The sequence below is a fragment of the Ostrea edulis genome, chromosome 7 (assembly GCF_947568905.1).
Source record: "Ostrea edulis chromosome 7, xbOstEdul1.1, whole genome shotgun sequence".
Taxonomy (NCBI): Eukaryota; Metazoa; Mollusca; class Bivalvia; order Ostreida; family Ostreidae; genus Ostrea; species Ostrea edulis.
This window is the reverse complement of record NC_079170.1, coordinates 79,667,412-79,681,109: the sequence shown is the minus strand read 5'-3', so window position 1 is coordinate 79,681,109 and position 13,698 is coordinate 79,667,412. Positions and strand designations below refer to the sequence as shown.

Here is a 13,698-nt window from a genome sequence, read left to right as displayed (position 1 = left end):
TGAATGAGTAAAATGTAAATTTGAAAATTATGAATTAAATTGGATGAGCGCTTGCCCCCTTCTCTCTCTCTTCTTAACCCTTTCAACCGATCTCATCTCTTGTGATAAAACGTACACAATGTTAGGTTCATGGAACTGAACTGGTACATTTATCAGTTGTGGATCCAGGTTTCCAAAAAGGGAACATTTGCGTATGTCAGGGATCAGCAAAAATACTCAGTCATCTGGACTTTTCATTTATATATGCCAGTAATGCCTTGTAAATTTATGACGAAAAAGGGATCCCCTTCTCTCTAAATCCGTCACTGTTTACCCTTTGTTATACCTGCAATCAAGTTTATCAACTGTCAGTTTGTTTTGATCTATTAGTAAGTTCTGATATTTCCATGCATGGTCAACCTTAAAGTTTATTGACTTACGTTTCGGTAAACTTTGGCTTCCCGTATATACCTGTTTGAAGAAATCTAGGACGATCATCGTCACACGACCACCCCGATATTCACCTGGCTGGATTATACTTTGATATCTAACTTCCTGATTGATATGGTTCGATCTGTTTGGCGCTTTCACAGTGGTGGATCCATAATTTTCAAAAAGGGGATGCAGCAGGCGCCAGGATTTTAAGGCTTTTTAGCTTTATTTTTATCATTAATAGAATGAAGAAAAAACAACAACAAATAACTGCTTTATTTATCTTTACATATGAATTTCTTTGCACATATACACGGGCACAAATCTACTGCACAACGAAATGTTATGAAAGAAAATTCGCATGATCGACATCCGGTTGTGCACTAGACCCCCTAGGTTCTGTTGCATGGGGACGTTAGTTGACCCGTACAAATTGAATTGGGCCTAAAAACGAAAAAAAAAACACACACCAAAGAATGTAATGCTGTGCACAATTTAATATCTGTTATTTTAAAGTAACCAAAACACTCTGGTCACTCGTTTTGACGCTTGGATTTCTTTTGACGTGCGAGTAGATAGTGAAATTTTCCGATGAAGTTGAACTTTTGAACGAAGAAATAGTCTCAATGTTATTATATAATAATTATAGATTTGCAAATAACGTATACTCAATACCGCCTTTACTATCATGAAATGGTCACTTGTTTTTCAAGAAAATTGATATAACGATAAATTATTGTACAGGCGATATTGGGTTCTGCAGTAGATCGTCCAAATTAAAACAACGAAAGTAATGTGAAAAACCTATATTCTACTGGATATTGGAAAGCGATTGTCCGTCATTTCCACAGTATTAGGAATTCATATATTTTGTAAGAATTTGTTGTCGAAATTTAACACTACAATATATTTTCAGAGATTTTGTTTCCATCGTCATTCCTTTTCAGTAAGACATTTAGTAATTTTTGCTGACATTAATTACATAAGAATTATTCATCACAATGTTGAAATACAAAATTCAATGAAACATAATGAAATATCCAGAGAAATGCAATATTCAAATTTATTCATATTATTCTTACAAGATTATTGTTATTTCGGAACCCCCCCCCCCCCCCCCCCACACACACACACATCAATGAAAACTTTGTGAAAGTATTCTGTTAGATTTTAAATGATTGTAGAATTGTCTGGGTTCAGTGAATGTTATGGTGTAGGAAACCTAACAACAGAGAGCTTTCAAAGACATTAAATTTAAAGTGTGTCCCATGGAGGTCTTTGCTCATGACCAGTTCAAAAGATGTGGCGTTGAACAATACTGGAGTCTTCCCCTCAGTGGTTCCACGCAAGATGACGAATTCCTTTAGCGAACCACTGCGCATCAATCTTACTTTTCGACGAAAAACACATCTCAAACAAATTTGGCCAATGTGTTATCTCTGACAAGGGAAGGCGAATGTACACTTGTACACCTCTAGAAGGGGCGCAATCAAATAGCATTTTAATGAGACAGAGAAGATGTGATATGCGCCAACGTTGTAAGAACTATGAACATCTGAAATGCAGTTCTACGTTTTCTCTGACAGTTAATAATACGTACTAGGGTTATGAAGCATGAGAAGAACTGACTATTATCATCTGAACCCATTTGCATTACGGTTAGTTAACTTTAACATACAATTAACTTCCCATTTATTCTTACGCTTATATAGCATTAAGTAGACGTTAACTGCCACTTAAATTTACCTTATTGTCGTGCAATTGGGCCCTGGCCTTTAGAATTCCTTTGAATGAAAGGAAATGTTTGAAGCATTTTAATGAGACAGAGAAGATGTGATATGCGCCAACGTTGTAAGAACTATGAACATCTGAAATGCAGTTCTACGTTTTCTCTGACAGTTAATAATACGTACTAGGGTTATGAAGCATGAGAAGAACTGACTCTTATCATCTGAACCCATTTGCATTACGGTTAGTTAACTTTAACATACAATTAACTTCCCATTTATTCTTACGCTTATATAGCATTAAGTAGACGTTAACTGCCACTTAAATTTACCTTATTGTCGTGCAATTGGGCCCTGGCCTTTAGAATTCCTTTGAATGAAAGGAAATGTTTGACAAAGTTTTGTTAACTGGATAAAATTGTTTAATCAATAATCTGGAAAAAAATTGTTTAAATGATGTAAAACTTATACGGTACCAATTTTGATGCACCAAATGCACATTCCGACAAATAATGTCTCTTCAGTGATGCTCAACCGAAATGTTTGAAATCCGAAATAACTATGAAGTTTTAGAGCTAAATATAGCAACAAAAAAAACAAAAACAGCGTGCCAAATTCGTCCAAGGATAAGAGCTATGCATGAGGGAATGAGGGAGATAATCCTTAATTTTGAAATGAATTTCTAAATTTTATAACAGCAATTAAATATACATCCGTATTTTCAAGCCAGTAACGAAGTACTTAGCTACTCGGCTGTAGATACCCTCGGGGACTAACAGTTCACCAGCAGAGGCCTCGACCCAGGGGTCATAATGTAAAACTTATTCGGTACCAATTTTGATGCACCAGATGCGCATTTCGACAAATAATGTCTCTTCAGTGATGCTCAACCGAAATGTTTGAAATCCGAAATAACAATAATAATAATGATGATGAATTGTGTTCTGTCGTCATCGAAATGAATCTGATATAATTGTAGATAATACATGTATAAATTTAAGTCACTGTACAAGCAAGGTTGAAATTTGATTCACTATGTGGTATATTTAACAGCTGAGAGACAGTTGTTGTTGAAGGTCTTGTAACTGCTTATGAACTATGTCGCCATTTCTGAGTGAGGCAGAGGCACATGACTGAATTTGTAAACGACTGAATCTCACTAATCCACGGTTCCCGAATTTGATTGAAATATTTTTTAAGATTAAATACAGCTGATGAAGTTGGTAAATGTGGAACATAACTCTAGGATTATGACACATTCAGAGAGGTCTGGGTTCAATTTTTCGATCCCCGGCGCCGTGTCAAATATAAAACGTTTAACATATAAGTACGTATAGCAACTTTGTTCACTGTGCACCCGGTGTTAGAAGTGGTAAACGCGGGGATTTTGGATTTGATCTTAATGGAGGTCTTGTGTAATGTTAGGCGTTGGAACTATAAAACTATTTTATTTGTACGGCCCCGAGCGCTTGCATAGGTCTAAATTTGTGGTACTTCACCTATGTTAAGATGTGATGTCTCTGGATGAGTGAAAACAAATCTCGAATGGATATAGAACAACAAACAAAACTGAAAACCTTATATCATAAAATCTGTACTGGCGATTAACCATTATACACCAAGAGTTGTCGTTCTTACCTCATATTGACAAATCACGGCACGGTGTTTACATTCTGAAACACTCAACAACATGTTAGTATTTCTCCTTTGAACCGTTAATATTGATCAGTCGCATATGGGGTGGAATTCTCGAAACTTCATAAAGCACGTTAGTTATACGTCTCATTAAAGGTACATGTCGACGACAAGTGTTGCACTTCCCATCCTCATGTATGTTCAACATTTTTACAACGTGTATTAACATTTTATTGAAAATTGTGGTATTTATACAGAGTGTTACAACAAAGACGATATGTGATAACATGGTATATAATCTGTACGCAGTATCTGTCTAATTTGTTCTTAATATTCATTACTGATACAAATGTTAAATAACAAGAATGTTTTTACTACTAGCAAATCAATCTCATCGACAGTTAAAATAAATCAATTGTTTCAAAGACGTGTAATTCACGTTTTTGTACAGAAAAATTAATTTCCAGTTGAATTTGTAAAATGTATCAAATTACAAAAATCACATATTGCAAAGAGACTTAAAAGAATTACCGTTCCTTGTTGAGGAGACACAGTACCTTACTGTACATTGGTAGGTGCTAGTATTGAAATACAGTCTTTAGGAACTCTCGAAATGATACTGGTTTTTATACCAATAATCTATTAATCTTGTTTATCGTCCGAAAACTGCCATTTCACAAAGTTCCAAACTTTGCAGACCACCGCCATTTAATGTGATGACAACCAGTGGACTTTGGATTATATTTTTACAGTAGACCATGATGTGGGTCCTTTGCGTAGGGGGTCCATCGTAATAGCCACAAACATGGTAAGTTACACCATCATGCACAGAAACGTGTAAGTTGTGAAGTCTCTCGTCTGTAAGAACAATGATAAAACTATTTATTTCATTTTTTCACTAATGTTAACGTTTAAATGTTTTACATTATGTTTCTATGAATGAAATTATCTTCAATGAAAGGCGAAGATAACGAACAGTGATCAATCTCATAACTCCTATAACCAATACAAAATGGAGACTTGGGCAAACACGGACCCTTAGATACACTAGAGGTGTGATCAGGTGCCTAGGAGGAGTAGGCATCCCCGGTCGACCGGTCACATCCGCCGTGAGTCCTATATCTTGATCAGGTAAACAAAGTTAATCCTAGTCAAAACCAGTGTGCAAGAACGGCCTTACAATCGGCATGAAACCTCAGACAGCATTTAACCCAATGATAGGTTATATTGACAAAGTATATCGTTATAACGACCATATAATTTGCGCAATGCTGATTTTAAACGAGACTGTTGGAACCTTTGCACCATCAACTTGTTTGTCAGGTTTTTTTTTTTACATCACTCAAATCTTTAGGAACGCATATTGCTTATCGATTTGTCATCCCAACAAAAAACTCGAATAAGCGTTAGCAGGCACCTGAAATCCGAATTTAAAATCCTTGATCAAGAAATATGGAATTTTTCATTTTTCTGACACCTTGCTGGGAGTATATCGTTGATTAGGAGTTGTGTTGGTATTACAGTATGTTAAGTAGGAGTGTCTTTTCATATTAATCTCAATGTACATATCGCTGTTTCGGACGCAGTCTGTATTTGTTTTTCTTTTAAATATTTCAGCTTCTTTTTTACCAATCATATTTCAAATGATTATACATATGTAATAATGCTATGAAATTTCGTCTTGTGTGTAAAAATTGGAAATCTGTCCGCCATCTCTTTTGCCATTAGACTTATCCGTGAGTTTGAGTGTTGCCTCACTGAGCAGATTATTTGTCTGGAGTCAGTGTTATTTTTCCTGATCTTAGCTTTTAACCTTAGCATTAAATGATTGAAATTGTTATTGTAGCAACTACCAGTTAGCTTCATTTCAGGATACCGGTGAACTTGTCAAATTCAATCTTGGCATGGTTGACTGTACATTAAAGCGACCGGAAAACGCGACACTGAATTCGGGCAGACACTAGATGATTGATACTTACAACAGCAGTCCTGTCTTCCGAAAATCAAAACTTTCAACACATCCACTGGACTCTCGAAATCAACCTGGATCCATGGGCTTATTTGAAACCTGGTCATGGCAAGGTACCCGCCAAGCAAAGGGCAATCCGTAACCCCATCCACTACGTTAGATGGCCCAAACTGCGACTGCCCAAGACGGATAGAACTAACACTTGTAGGTCTTTTGGCAGCAACTACATTATAACAAGTGAAATGTCTTATGCAGCGTCCAGAATCAAGCGTTCTTTCGCTATATGTATTGCATGCTCTTATTGATTGTTAGGTACTAAAAGAACTGTATATGTTTATTTGAGTGAATAAAGAATATGGGTTGGATTATTCAATGATCATTTTAAAAACTGTCTATCACATGTATTTTGTCTAATAACGACACACAATGAAACATTCTACTACATACCATTGATGACATCCTTCTCCTCCTACAAATACAAAAGTGTAAATTTCAAATTTCTCCTTCATTTCTTGCTATTTGGATATTTCAAAACGACAATTCGACAACCTGGCAGTCTATATGTTTTCTACGTCATGCATGAGTTGAAATCCTGATAATGTAGATGAAGAAACTTCCAAAGTGTAATTCATTTGAACATTTTATAAAATTTGTGTTTTGCCATGTAGTCTAGTTTCAATGATCACCAATAAAATATGCTACATGTACAATAGCGCCGAAACGCTCTTTGAGGCGAGCAAGGCTTCATTCGAGTGCATTAACACGATAACAACTATTGATGCAAGTAAGACCGTGTCTGAGCTCAACAACTTCGTACAGTGTAGCGACAATCGAGGCAAATGAGAGTGTGCGCGACAAAGTTCTACGTAGCGACAATTGACAAGTGATGACGGTTGAGGAGATTAGGACATCCATTGGGAGCAATGACGGTGAGTAGGGCAACTATTCTTAAACTGACGAACGAAATAGAGAATATCAAAGTTTGATGCTTCATTATCAATTCATATACTAGTAACTTCAATGTATTGTTTTTAGGTGTACTTCGCATTATTATTACATTATATTCCTCTATATGGATAAAGGATTCGTTAGAACGGGGGAAATTTAAAATCACTAACACACGAATCATCACACAAGTCATTGTATAAGATATTACATAATCTCCATGTTCCTGTGTCTACCTTAAGTTCATCTTTAATTAAAACGCGTCACCCACAATTCGTTTGTAGTTAAAGGATGTGCGTTGCATCTTCTCATGGTACACAACACAGTGACCGACTGTTTCCCGTGAACCCCTCCCACTCCTTACCTCACTCAAACTTTATTACTATTTACGGTCTTGCACAACGTTAGATTCATGATGTTAGAAAATATAGCGAAAATGCAAAATGAAGAGATTGGCTGTCATCATATGGAATGATCCAGTGGTGTAGCAGCATTGTAGCACTGTAAGCACGTGCTTACAAATATTTTCGTTAAATTTTTATTACATATTACGAAAAATGTCCTCAGCTTCGGTGGGGGGAGGGACTGCCGCCCCAGACCCCTGCTTACAAATATTTAAAACCTAGTCACAACACTGGAATCTCTAATAGATCAAGAAGTATACTTATGAAATGGTTTCCGATTTCAGCGACATATCTCTTAGAGCATATGGTTGGAATATCTTTGATGACTTTACAAACTAATAGTGTATCTATGTTGACTGCCGGTAATATTATTTTTCTGTAGCACTTCATAAACCTAATGATAGATCCAGAAAGTTTTCAAAGGGGACATGGTTATTCAAGCTAGAACACTTTCCGCCCAAAATGGAAATGCATACATCAAAACTAGGAGGTGAATATAAACCTTTCAAGATAAAACAAAGACGATATAAACACCAAAGGGTTCCGAGCACTTGTATACTCTAGCACTAGTATCACGTGACTAGTCTCTTACTTACCATTTCCAGAAACTGACAGTCTTGGTTGCTGGGATCAGTAGCCACATAGCCCTGTTTCTTGTAGTTCATTAGAAGCCGACATTGATAACCCGATGGAGAGCCAGTTTTGCATATCTCGGCTCCCAGCAAAACATACACATTCTGATAGCGGAAGTACACAAATAAACATTTACTCAGCGTCTCTATGTACGAGAATCCGAATACCGAGTCCTCAAACATCTTAGAGTGATTACTGATGCCCCCGCTTAAGGAGGACAACAAGTAGTTACCTGTCATTTGACAGTGTACGTATTGAGACAACAGAAGCATTACAAGACCGTAACTCACACGTTCCATGGAGATCGGTTTGCTGGTAGAGATACACAACTGTTCATGAAACTGAACGTTGTCCCAATAACAGTCGTACGTCTTTAGATCTGGCGATGAAACAATCTGAGATCGATATTTAATTAAAGTTCATTAATCTCATATAGCTATGATAGATAATATTTTCCAATACTAATGTAACGGTTTTAACATGAACAGGGGACAATCTAACGTTTTGAGAACGTTCTATTGTGTTCAATGTCGAATTGTATTTCAATAAAATATGTTGTATCCAAAACAAATGATAAAGCTAATACTGAACAGGTATATATGTTGCAGTAATTCAGTGAATATGTGACACCTCACTTAGAACTTGTGAGGTCTCTATATGAATGAACAGTTCTCTTAAAATGGGACGGCAACAATATTCAATCAGACGTACACAGAGAATGAAGGAACATTGATTATTTACTGGAGTTGCATTTCCAAACTTTGGACCTGAGGATCAAAACCAAATTTCCAACAACAACAAAAATCAGATTATTTTACATGTTTGTTGTTAATCAAATTGCATTAAGAATTTTGAATCCAATTCTTTGTAGCAAAACATTCTATATTGGAATCACATAGGAGCAAAGCGAGTGGGAGACATTCTAGATCAGGGAAAAGTGATAACAGGTATAGATATCGGTGTCATGTATACGTATCAGTAATAAATCAATAGATGAAAGGTGAAGACGAACAGTGATCAATCTCATAACTCCTATAAGTAATACAAAGTAGATAGTTGGGCAAACACGAACCTATGGACACACCAGAGGTGGGATGAGGTGCTTAAGAGGAGTAAGCATCCCCTGTTGACCGGTCACACCCGCCGTGAGCCCTATAATCTGATCAGGTAAACGGAGTTATCCGTATTGAAATTCAGTGTGCGAAGAACGGCCTAACACTCGGTATGAAAAGCGTCAGATAGCATTTGACCCAATGATAGGTTGACGAACTAGATCATTATAACGACCATAGAATTTGCGAAATGCTGACTTCAATCGAGACTGTTGAAACCCCTGTGGCATCATCTTGTTTGTCAGTAGTTTGCCTCCATTTAAGAATTGACTATACGCAGAACAAGCTCTGGCGTATCGAATACGTTGAGATATAAAAACACCATATGCAGGTGATGATGGAATATTGCTACATAAATGTAAAGATAAATCGCTCTGACGCAATACTGTATCATTTCTTTAGTAGAAATTCTATATGTACTAAATTTAAATGTATTTCATTAAAATACAAGAATGCCCTGTCTTTTATCTCAACTACTACTTTTCATTCAAAGTGTGCTTTTATGATAGATATATACATGTGTGCGATCTGTTGCTCAACTCCGTGATATTACAATTGCTGTCCTTAATCTAAGACACATACTGTGTTGTCTCTGTGGAGGATCGGACCTGGAACCTCTCACTCATCAGTGCAGTGCTCTAATGATCGAGGTACATGTATGGAAGGTTAATCCACTGCTCAGAACTAGGAGGGTTGTATCTCCAACATTGTCACATAAAAAGTGAAGGTGGCGGAAAGTGATCCATCTCATAAATCCTATGACGAATTCAGAATTGGATTAGCGTAAATACGGACCATTTGAAACACAGCAGGTAGGATCAGGTTCCCAGGAGAAGTAAGCATCCTTTGCTGACCGATCACACCCACCGTAAACTGAATTTTCTATAGTCAAGATCTGTACTAGTAAGTACAGAATGGTCTAACATTCGGCGTGAAACACGTCAGATAGTATTCAACCTAAACAAAACTGTATTTGCAAATAAGATTATATCAACGACAACATGTATACAATTTGAAAAATACAGATTGATAATCGTGTACAGGAACCTGAACCACCTTTGGCCTTGATTAGAAAGCTGTAAATCGGTTCATTTCGATCAAAATCCAGTTCAACGTGAGGATCCCTTTATTGTTTATATGAATGTATTTCTCCTTCTGTTACATCTCTATTAAGTATAGCAAAACTGTATGATTCAAGGGTTTAGTTAAAACGCAATTGGCATTGTGAAATGAAAATTAGATAAAATAGACGTAGAATCCACGAACTTTGACGAGATATTCATTCTTAGTTTGGAACATTAGACAAAGGGGGCTTAATGAAAGGAAGTGCGTGTCCAAACCGTAGGTTCTTGTAAGATTTTAGAGAGGTTAAACCCCGACTTAATGAACACAGGTCACGCAAGACCTCGGTTTGTTTAGATACGAATATCAAAGTACAAATTCTTTTCTATGGACTTAATGGCTTTGTTTCGGTGAGATAGATGTGAATACATTTTTAAAAATATTTCCAAAATTAAGGTAGTGATTGCATGGCATCACGTGGTTTAATTCATGTATTATCTAAAAAGAGATTATTTTCGTTTCCGATTCCTGAATACGTCAAACGCTAAGCATCAGTAATAATGAGAGACAATCGAAGCAAAGACTTGTCAGATATAACCAGACACAAGATAAAGTGAAAATATGTTTAGAAATATACAAGTAAAATAAAATACCAATGACAAATCCCTTGTGTTTTAATTATTGAATAAGGCCTATCTTATAAATAATAGTCATAGTTTACGTCTCCATGATTTATATACCCCCCCCCCCTGCTCCCCGGTTAATTTTTAGTCTTACAAAACGTAAATTTAATTCACAAACCACTAGGCCTATTAAAATTATGATATATAATGCTATAAATTTCATAACATGCACATAAATCTAAAATGCTGGATGTAATATCCAAGGGAAACTGTTAGGCCAAGGAATCACGTACGGGTTATGTAAACGCGTCATTTTGAGCAAAAAATATCAATAATTTTAATCATATCTTTCCTAAGTACATTATACATAGATTTAAAACCTTTATTTTGCTACAAATATTCCCATCCTCCACTTTGAGATCGTCAGCTAAGAGCCTCCGAGTCGGGAATCGAGAAATCTACTATGTAATGTGGATGTTAACAGAAATCAAAAAGTGTGAATTTCGAAAACAACACTTGCTGTTATTATGTTTTTCTCAATTAGTTCAGTTATTTCTTATAATTTAAAAAATAATGAAAGTTTTGTTGTTTTTGATAATCGCTTGGTTTGAAAAGAGAAAAAAAAAAACGTCGCAGGTAATACGACGTCACAATGCACAGCTTACATCGGCCGTGTTATATTTTCCGCGTTTTTAACATACGCTTACAGAGCATGAATATACAAGTAATTTCAAATAGAAAGTGATAAAAATATCTCCAAAGCAACAGTACTATCATTCTATGTAGAATAAATTCAATAATAAACATCAAAACATTTTCATAGTTTTAATATGAGTTGAAATAAATGCATGTAAGATGCATATCCATTGTAATTATCACTTGCAGCATTTATGTAAGGAGGGGAGGGGTAACTATAGTGATCATAGCGCAATAGTAAACCTGAAAACCAATATTGATATTTTCAGCAAAAATTCCTCCTAACATATGTTAAAACATATTTAAAAATAAAAAAAATCAATTGGTTATTTATTCCTCAGGGGGTGAAATTATGTCTGCTTTGGTGAATAATTGCCTTCTAGAAATTGCGAAATTGCTCATCAGCAGCCCTGCTTCTACTTCATATGAAAATAAATGGACCTATTAATACAAATTATATATCATTTAAGGCTTGAACTTCAATTTGATATAAAATTTGTATCCCTTACCCCTTTTGTATCATTTTTAAACATCGCCTCAAATACCTGTACCATTTATTAAGTAAAGTAGACAAGAGGGGTTACTATGACAACCGTAGCGTCACAATTTCCGTGAAAACCATATATGATACTTTCATAATGAGTTACAGATACTGTTAACTACAAAATATGTTAAAATAAAAAAATTCATAGATTCATTAATTTTCAATGACCCATGCAATCACTACCTTAATGTAATCCATACTTACTTGCGGATCGTTACAATGTAATATCAACCTCCGAGTTGTATAATCTCTAGAATAACAAAAGCATCAACAAAGTAAATGTAATAATTTCTACTGCGTTTGTTTCGGATTCAATTTATTTCATTTATTACTTTATATCTATTTATTCATTCATGAAATGCAAAAACTGTTGTGTAGGATTTTGCAGATTCATACAACTAGCAATATATGATAGTGGTCTTAGGCTGAATAAGTGGAGTTGAGTCCAGCCTGATAAAAACTCCCAACTTATGCATATGTATTCATTAAATAATGTGTATATATGTGACATGGGTATTTGAATTATTTGAGGTTAGTAGTTTTGTTTTGAAATCTACCCCGAAAAGAACATGTGTGAAATTTGAAGTTCAGGGCAATGAAAATAAATTACTTTTCCTTACTTACATGCTTCAGCGTAAATGAGAGGTTTCAAAACGGAGGGAATGTTGTCATTTTTCTCCCAGTGTTCACCTGTCATATTTTCAGAATTTTAGTTACCGGTATGGTATTCTACAAAATATAGTTTGAACAAAAACCAACTACACCGTATATTCTGAACCCCGACCACAGATTTAACGTCACATGCACAACCGGTAAAACAACATTCATTTTTAGAGGAAAACGGAGTGAATGAATAAAAGTTAAAATTTGAAGTATAGAAAGTGTATATTTGGTATAAGTACATAGATACATATTTATAGCATATCTTGCTGTTGTGCTCCAAAACTGAAGAGCTAAGTTCATTATCTGATAACATGTCATGTTTTGACTCTAGTTTTAGGCTGAGTTCCTTTCATATCAAAATATGAATGAAAATATAAATATCAGCAATAATTCTATATTTCTTTAAAATATAACAGCCTAGCTAGGTAGCTCAGTCGGTAATCGTATTTCGTGGTTCAAGTCCAGCAGGATTATTGAAACTTGTTTCAGATTACTTCCCACTAACACTGCTTGTTTGTCTAACTAAAGTAAATTTTAAAGTTTTTGATTTGAAATTATTGTTGTACACATCCTTCGTTTTTCATCAATATCAAATTATTCCTCCTTAAAATGAGAAACTCGTTGAAACGAAAAATTCTTACATCCATAACACGCACTATCTCACACATATTAATAATCTTCATTCTTTTGCAAATCGATTTTGAAATACATTTCTTTGACTCCCAATGCCAGATTTCAGTTTTATTAAAAACAATTCAGAAAATCCCTTATTCATATCATTCGGTAACGTAATTAATTAAAACATAATGGTAGCTTTCTGATTAAAGTCGTTCGCAAATTGTCAAAATCGATGAAAAACAGAAATTCTATTTGGTATTTGTGATAATAAACTTTTGATCCCATGATCAAATTTTACACACTGTATATCTGTTTTTAAAGATTCTAAACTCACATTAAAGTAATTTCGAAAACTTCAGTTTTTCATTTCAATTATCTACACGCGACACCGATTTTCAGTACATTATTTTTTTCCTTTCTGTCAATGATTTATAGACGTATCACATGATGTGAAAGAATCCAGTCTTAGACTCGTGTAACGATGTAAATCGTCCCTTGTGTAATACTGACCCCAGAATGTATACTGACCTAGGGTCCTTTTTTGTATAGTTCGACTGGTCAATCAACTGACCCTTCTTACTGAATTTTTCAGCAATATCCCCACTAACCTTTCATCATCAAACACTGGTAAAATGTGGTCACTGGTAAAACGGTTA

General features: G+C 35.3%; 1 protein-coding gene across 3 annotated transcripts; it reads right to left on the bottom strand.

Annotated features, from left to right (window-relative positions):
• Positions 1-3,933: 3,933 nt before the first annotated feature.
• On the bottom strand, positions 3,934-13,698 carry LOC125654405 (pentraxin fusion protein-like). 3 transcript variants are annotated; one of them, XR_007362351.2, is made up of 6 exons: positions 12,386-13,698; positions 11,966-12,011; positions 9,419-9,592; positions 6,190-6,211; positions 5,753-5,965; positions 3,936-4,631 (listed from the first exon to the last, which is right to left on the bottom strand). XR_007362351.2 is itself a non-coding variant. In XM_056145440.1 (5 exons), exons 1-5 carry the CDS (start codon positions 8,021-8,023, stop codon positions 4,426-4,428), a joined length of 591 nt encoding a protein of 196 aa, XP_056001415.1. In that variant the 5' UTR covers positions 8,024-9,379; the 3' UTR covers positions 3,935-4,425. The 3 variants fall into 3 exon arrangements, 2 of the variants coding, with proteins under 2 accessions (XP_048740321.2, XP_056001415.1); XM_056145440.1 differs by lacking the exons at positions 9,419-9,592; positions 11,966-12,011; positions 12,386-13,698 and adding exons at positions 7,688-7,828; positions 8,015-9,379 and having other exon boundaries at positions 3,935-4,631; XM_048884364.2 differs by lacking the exons at positions 9,419-9,592; positions 11,966-12,011; positions 12,386-13,698 and adding an exon at positions 7,688-9,380 and having other exon boundaries at positions 3,934-4,631.